Here is a 7,876-nt window from a genome sequence, read left to right on the forward strand (position 1 = left end):
ATCTGCTGGCTGACTGCGTTCACAGTTCACGGGCTTGAGCGCTGCCGTCACATGATTCCCAGAGAGCGGCGTGGAGATACGCCTTAGCGGACGGAGAACGCTGATTGGTTAACCGAGGTGTCAATTTAAATCCAAAGGCCAGTGTAGAGATGTGATTGGTTGACGACGCGGCGTCGCGCTGCACGAAGCGGAAATACGACTCGGTTAAAGGAACCGACACATTTCATCAGCGCCAGCCGGAGTGAGTTACAGGAGGCTTGTGTGTCCAGGTGTGTATCTAGCTATATTTATTCAACGGAACGGTGCGATTTTTATTCAGGTGGCTTCATAGTTCAGGTAGCTAACATCTAAGAGAACGATATGTTCAGGTGTTTAACGTCAGTGCATAAGCAGATGTGAAAGGTGTCTGCATATTTGCTGTAAGCGTTAGCTAGCTAAAGTAGTAGACTTAGTGGAGCCCTTGCCTGATTGTAAACACAGATGTCATGTGCTTAGCTAGTATGTTTGAATGGTTAGTGTTAATCTGGTCAAGCCCCTGAAAGCTGTGTTCTAGTCTGTATGTATGTCAGCACATCAGACTTTGACGTGATGTTTGGACTTTAGGTAATCTGATGAATGACCATCAGTCCTGGTTTGGTGCAGGGCTATCTCTCAACGCAACAGCACTCTTATCAGTTTTGATAAAGGAGACTATAGCTGTCAGCAGTTGCAGAGTTAGATAGGTGGGCTGATCTGACTCTATCTCTGAGTCTTTCTCTTTCTCTGAGCCAAAGTCTTTGTGCTTCTCTAGGAGGAAGAGCTGGGACATCTACCTGAGATCTCTCTTCGCTGATTCAGACCTGAAACATTAGGGAACCATGTCTTACCTTCCAACTCTCTTCAAATATGTGGACGAGCACCAGGAGGAATACGTTAAGGTAGGTATTGCGTCTATTTTCTTTGTGTTTTCCTTTTTTCCTTTTTCCGCTTATGAATGTGAATGTCACTGACAAGTGGAGGATAATAGGGGCTCGTCACGTTAACCTCTAGTGTTCTCACGTCTGCAGCGCCTGGCTGACTGGGTGGCGGTGCAGAGTGTGTCCGCCTGGCCAGAGAAACGAGGAGAGATCAAGAAAATGATGGAGATGGCTGCCAAAGACATAGAGAGGCTCGGAGGCACAGTGGAGTTGGTGGACATTGGCAAAGAGAAGGTGAGTGAAGCTGCCTGAAGGTTCAGGGTTCAGGATGGTCTTGAGCCTGGAAGGATTTGCAGTTTTGCCAGCTTTTGGAGTCTCTGATGATCACTGTTGCGTTCCTAGGATTGACTGGATTTCAAAAATGCTCTGTAAATGTGGACTGATGCCAGGTTCTTTATTTTTAGTGATGCGAGAACGTCAAAGATGCAAGCTGGGTGTGGTGTTGTCGTGTCTTGAATTCCATGTGGTTATGAGTTTAACCCTCTTCCTTTGTTTTTCTCTGGTAGTTGCCAGGGGGTGAGGAGATTCCTCTTCCACCCATAATTCTGGGCAGGCTGGGCTCAGACCCAGGCAAGAAGACTGTCTGCATCTATGGCCACCTGGACGTCCAGCCAGCTAACATTGAGGACGGCTGGGACACGGAGCCTTTTACCCTGGTGGAGAAAGACGGTATGCAGGAGTGTACCTTGCAACCTGAAGGGCTGCAGTAGAACTGCTTGGATACTGGAATTTGACTGATTGAATTGATAGCATTACTCCCTCTTTGGTACTCATTGCTGTTGTGGCTCAAAGATTCATCTGATTAATGACTAACTATATAACGTCTGGGTTGCTGTAATCTTAGGGCAGAGTGGCACTGACTAAGCAGTTTATTTTGTAGGCTGCAGCAAGGGAGTTCTTGTTTTCCCTTCCTTTTGAGAAAGTCCTGATTCAGTGGCCTTGTGACTTGTCTGCTGATGGCTGCAGATGACTGCACGGAAGATTGTCGCAGGTTCCCTTAAAATGAAACCAAACTGTGCAGAAGTTGTTACAACAGGAAACATCATATCTTATACGGCTGCGCAATAGTCTTCTATTCTGTGTTGCAGTGGTGGTGTTTTTTTTTTTTTTTTTTTTTTATCATCAGTTTTACTGACTGGACAATTATCTGGAGGGGTCTAAGCAGTACAGGTTTTAGCACCAACTGAGTTTATAGTGGTTTTGTGCTTTTGGCATGACCAAAATGCTGTTTGTCTTGCAGGAAAACTTTATGGCCGTGGATCTACAGATGACAAGGGCCCAGTGCTCGCCTGGTTCAACGTTATTGAGGCCTTTCAGAAGATAGGACAGGTGCGTCCCCCTATTGACTTAACCCAAATTAGGCCAATTGACTAATCTTTTAGCTATGCCAGCTCTAGCTCTATGACTGAAATATACACAGTACAGCAAGTTAATAAAATAAAGAAGTTCAACTGTGTCAGAGTAAGGCCTTCATTTTATTTAAGGTTGGCTAGACTCTGTTGGCCAGCCTTCAGCACTTCATGGAGTCATTTGCCAGAGATCATGAAACAATCCTATGACCCATAATAAACCCTTGGCTGAAGTGCAGTATGTCATTATGTATTCATTTCAGATGTTAAAGATAACTTCAGAAAGATAGTAGGATCCAAAGGTTATCTAGTGAACTTTGTTTAAGTTGGTCCACTGTTCTTTAAAGGAAATGTAGACTTTGTACAGGCTTTAGAAGAGGATACAGATACTGTCTATGTGTGAGACCGCATCCTAAACCAGGACAAATACTACACCAAGCTGTTTAAATGCACTGATCAGCCATAACATTAAAACTCCCTTCTATAAATTGTGTAGATTCCGCTGTGCTGTCAAAACGGCTCTGACCCATACATTTTTCTTTGCTACAGGAACTCTTCTGTGGACTAGTCTTTGCTCCCCATATGCATTAATGAGCCTTGGGCACCCATGACCCTGTCCCAGTTAACTGTTGTACTGGCCACTGCAGACAGTCAACACCCCACAAAACTTGCCTGACGTTTTGTAGATGCTCTGACCCAGTTGCCTAGCCGTCACAGTTTGACCCTTGTGCTTATCCTGCTTGAACACATCACTCACTTGCTGCTTAATCTGTATACCCAGCCTCTTGACGTGTGCCACTGTAACCAGATAATAAGCTGTTTGCTTTACTTTAGTGGCTTTAATGTTATGGCTGAGCAGTCTATAGCGTTATAGCTCCTGTTTTGAAAGGTTTCAAGGGTGTTTACTTCTTCTCTGTTGCAGGAGCTGCCTATCAATATCAAGTTCTGCTTCGAGGGCATGGAGGAGTCTGGCTCTGAGGGTTTGGACGACCTGGTGTTCTCCCGCAAAGATAGCTTCTTTAAAGACGTGGATTACGTCTGCATCTCTGACAACTACTGGCTGGGAAAGAACAAGCCCTGCATTACCTACGGCCTGCGTGGAATCTGCTACTTCTTTGTTGAAGTAAGAAGAAGCCAAACTAATCCCTTCTTTTCAGTTGAAGTGTCTTGCTAGATGAGTCTCAGCTTGCTATTCAATAAGAAAGAAGTACTGTAAGTTATGGGTGGGATATGTATGTATATATGCCAAGCATCGGATGGAGTGGTGTAAAACTATCTGGCAGTCTGATGGACTGAATACTGGGTGAAAGTCACCTACCTGACTGCATTGTGCAAACTGTAAAGTTTGGTCGAGGAGGGATAATGCTGTGGGCTGTTTTTCAGGGGTTGGCCTGGGCCCCTTAGTGTAGGGCAGCTTCTAAGGCTTAATTTTTTAGCATTACAAGGCATGTTGTACTTTGTTTAAACAGTTTGGGGAAAGGCCCTTTTCTGTTCCAGCACGACTGTTGGGTTCTCAGGGTTTCATTTTCGTAATGCCTGAGCTTTTATGAAGCAAAGTTCTTGGCATTCTGGAGGAATTGTTATATAGAAATACATGCATTATATATAATGTTATTATTATTTTTTATCTTTTACTCTTAGATAGAGTGCTGTGATAAGGATCTGCACTCTGGAGTGTTTGGAGGCTCTGTTCATGAAGCCATGACTGACTTGATTGCTCTTCTGGGTGAGTCTGGATATCTCCATCTCCATCTGTGCTAGTGTTATGCAGAATAATTAGAACTCATTGGTGGATTTGTGGTGTCACCATAGTGCTTATACCTGTTATGTACTTTGTGAATGTGTTTGGGTTTCAGGCTCATTGGTGGATAAGAAGGGGAAGATCTTGGTGCCAGGGATTTACGGTGATGTGGCCCCACTGACAGATGAGGAGAAGAAGCTTTATGAGAAAATTGACTTTGACATGGAAGAATATGCCAAAGATGTAGGCGCTAACCGCCTGCTGCATGACACCAAGGTAGGCCTGCCTCTCGCACTTTTCCTTTATTCATATGGAAATGATCTGCACAGTGCTAAACTCTGAACTGTCATACTGCTGCTTTCATAAGTGTGTCTCTCTAATTTCCACCTGTGCGGTAACCTACCCTAATAATTATCAGGAAAGATGAAAATTGGTATAGTAAAACTTTAAAATATATATATTTTAATTTAAAAATGTGTTTAATTCTTTGTTAGTTCTAAACTGCTTGCTTGTTATAGACACATGCCTTATTTGAATATTCATTTGTGTAAACCAATTTTCACCCCAATTTTAGTCAATTCCAATTCTCACCCAGTAGGACTCCTATCACACAATGCCACTAGTGCTGGGAATGGGAAAGCCAGCATGTGCTTTTTCTGAGTCGTAGAAAAGTATGCTAATGCAATGTCAGCTAGATGCATTCAGAGGAGGGCGCTAACTGCCAGTCTTGTTAGGGGCCCTGATTCAGTGAACAGAGGTCCACACACTGACCTCTGGTATCATGCAAAGGGACGAGGGGAGTGGACGAAAAGGCCATCAAATTTGTGATATTTAAGTAATAGGGCCTTCAAGTAAATGAGTGATCTTCAAGTAAAATTACATTTCACTTTCATATTACAATTTTATCTTATCCTTCTGTGCAGGAGCAAATCCTCATGCACCGCTGGAGATACCCATCTCTGTCACTGCACGGCATTGAGGGAGCTTTCTCAGGTGGTGGTGCCAAGACGGTCATCCCACGCAAGGTCAACGGCAAGTTCTCCATCCGCCTGGTGCCAGACATGGATCCCAAAGTGGTGGAAAAACAAGTGGGTAGTTTTTTTTTGGCTTTTCCCTACTTGAATAAAATGTTATATGTACATATAAACCTGGCTGGGTCAGAAATGTCTTGTTTATTGAATTTTTGGAATATGAAGAGTCCTTGATGGAGACTCGTCGAGACTAAGGAGCAATCGTCAAGTTCATCAACACGGCTAATATTACGCAGGAACTGGCAGTGTCTGTTGGTGGAACTTGACTGTGAATAAAATATGTACACCTAGTCTGATAATTGCAAAAATATAGGGATATAAAAAGCTCTTTACTTTTGATAGTGGATAAGATCAAGTTCCAAAAGATGTTACAGAAACTATATGATTCCTTTGTCTCTCAGGTTGTCTCCTACTTGGAGAAGAAGTTTGCTGAGCTGGAGAGCCCCAACAAGATGAACGTGTACATGGGCCATGGAGCCAAGGCCTGGGTGTCTGATTTTAACCATCCTCACTACATGGCTGGAAGGAAGGCCATGAAGACAGGTAAGGGACTTGTGCCTAATGTTATTGTCGGTACACTCAGTGCTGGAACTGTATATCCCATCTGGGTTCTTCAGTATAACAGTACTATTTAATTTATTCTGTGTTTATTTTACATTGTGTTTTGGAAAAAAAAAGTTTTGGGTGTTTGCAACCTTGCTTTAAGAATTTGATATCCTTCAGCAAGAAGAGCATTAGTGAAAACCAGGCTACTGATGGTGAATATTTAGTTCTGGAACCCAAACCAGAGGTATTGGATGGAACTCATGGAACTCATTGGATGGAACCTAGCTGACACTTCATATTGGGCATTGGAACCTTAGGCTCTTCTTGGGTTGTGTCAGAGCTTCTTGTCAGACCTTTTCTATGCATTGACTAATAAGCAGTCCTAAATCTACTTTGTGCTTCTGTTTTACCTGTTTTACCTCTCTTTCTCTAGTGTTTGGAGTGGAGCCTGACCTGACCCGTGAGGGCGGAAGTATCCCAGTGACTTTGACCTTCCAGGAGGCCACCGGCCGCAACGTCATGCTGCTTCCTGTCGGCTCATCGGACGATGGAGCGCACTCTCAAAACGAGAAACTCAACAGGTAATATTTTTGCTGCAAAGGAGTGTGTGGCTGATGTTTCAAGGAGGGCTTTGAAAGCTTATTACTTACCAAAGGTGTAAAGATGTATTACTGCATTGTGAGACTTTGCTCTCAATTTCTTTCTTTTTCCTCATAACAGATCCAACTACATCCAAGGCACCAAGATGTTGGGCGCTTACTTCCATGAAGTATCTCAGCTCAGTTAACTGGACCCTGTTGGATCTCTATAGCCAGGTTGTCTTAATAACAGTATAAAAATGCTCTTATACAGTACTGTGCAAAAGTCACAGTTCATTGGGCTGTTCATCTCGGCAGTAAGTGTGTTGTTACCTGGAAAAGGACAAATAAATTATAGTTATTTTATTCATTTAATATACAAAATAATGTATAGTCCATTGCTAAATTATAATAACATATACACCATAACTCCAATAAAAAGCAAGAGGAATTTTTTGGTTTCAGTAAAATTATTGATACATTGGTAAGAAGAACACAGGTTTGGCTGCTGATGTCTCTGAGGGTTTGTTCAGGTCTACCAGCAGAAGACCTGATTAGACAAACTAGGTATTTGGATGGCAACTGGGAAGGGATGGGAATTGTTGTAATAAATAGCTTTGCATACCATACTCTCAGACGAAGACTTTTGCACTGTACTGTATGTATTGACAAATCTAGACTTTTCTGTAAAAAAAAATAAATAAATAAAGGTCTGTGACGCCACATGCCAGTATGTTAAATGCCAGAAAGCTGCACTAAGTGATTTTCTGTTCAAGCCGTCAGGAACCATTACTGCCAGTAGAATTTTATGTTTATTGTGGAGCGGTTAAAGATTAGACACATCAGTCAGTTTACACTAAGATCACCCACAGTTTACTTATGCAAAGTGTTTTTCATGCATATGTGTTTCAGATACCTCTACACATGTAATTAGCCTTTGAGTATTGTTTGTCCGCTCTGTATGTCCAAATATTCTGATATGGGCTTCGAGTGGCAGTACTTTGCTTCTAAGGGAGCAGTGGCCTGGGTTTTCACTGCAATTTTAATTGTGCACCAAGTCGTGAAGTCTGAATACAGCCTAACTGACTTGAACTGTAGCACACCTGACACACAGGATACTGACTCAGTGGATAGAACTGTCAAGGGCTGCCTCACCTCACCTTCACCTCACCTTCACATTCTCCACTTTCTTCCTGTGTTTAATCCAGGACTGCTGAAAATAATCAGTCAATATTATACTATCTGGAATACTGTCTGCTTTGTGTTAAACTGGAAATGTGACTGTTAAGAGCTTTTTTTTTATCCTTTACCTCTTCCATAAAATAATGAGTATATAATGCCTCATATGCACTCTCAACAATAAAAACGCCAGTCATTTATCAGTCTGTATCCTTCTTGAGCTTTTCTGCTTTTCTCTTGGGCTGAATGATGGATGCTCGATGCATAGGGGCATGGGTTGACTAACATGGTATAGCTCTTTGCTAAAGTATAAATTGTTAAAAGTTATTCTAGACATTGCTAATATTTTTAAGAAATCTAAGATATCTCACTGAGATTGTTGTAAGGATATTCAACTTATTCTAGACATTTTTCACTTGTTTTAAGTCATTTCTATCCACTTATTACTACTAATCCAACTAATTGCATTATAATTGCGTTGTAATTTACTGAAAAT

General features: G+C 42.2%; 1 protein-coding gene across 1 annotated transcript; it reads left to right on the top strand.

Annotated features, from left to right (window-relative positions):
- The first annotated feature begins 206 nt into the window (after window positions 1-206).
- Window positions 207-7,583, top strand: cndp2 (carnosine dipeptidase 2). The gene is made up of 12 exons (XM_072674617.1): window positions 207-269; window positions 791-917; window positions 1,047-1,190; window positions 1,463-1,625; window positions 2,197-2,285; window positions 3,228-3,428; window positions 3,947-4,031; window positions 4,162-4,322; window positions 4,970-5,134; window positions 5,479-5,620; window positions 6,057-6,204; window positions 6,344-7,583. The coding sequence occupies exons 2-12, from the start codon at window positions 858-860 to the stop codon at window positions 6,408-6,410; spliced, it is 1,425 nt and encodes a 474-aa protein (XP_072530718.1). The 5' UTR covers window positions 207-269; window positions 791-857; the 3' UTR covers window positions 6,411-7,583.
- Window positions 7,584-7,876: the final 293 nt, after the last annotated feature.

Source organism: Salminus brasiliensis, chromosome 3, assembly GCF_030463535.1.
Source record: "Salminus brasiliensis chromosome 3, fSalBra1.hap2, whole genome shotgun sequence".
Lineage (NCBI taxonomy): Eukaryota > Metazoa > Chordata > Actinopteri > Characiformes > Bryconidae > Salminus > Salminus brasiliensis.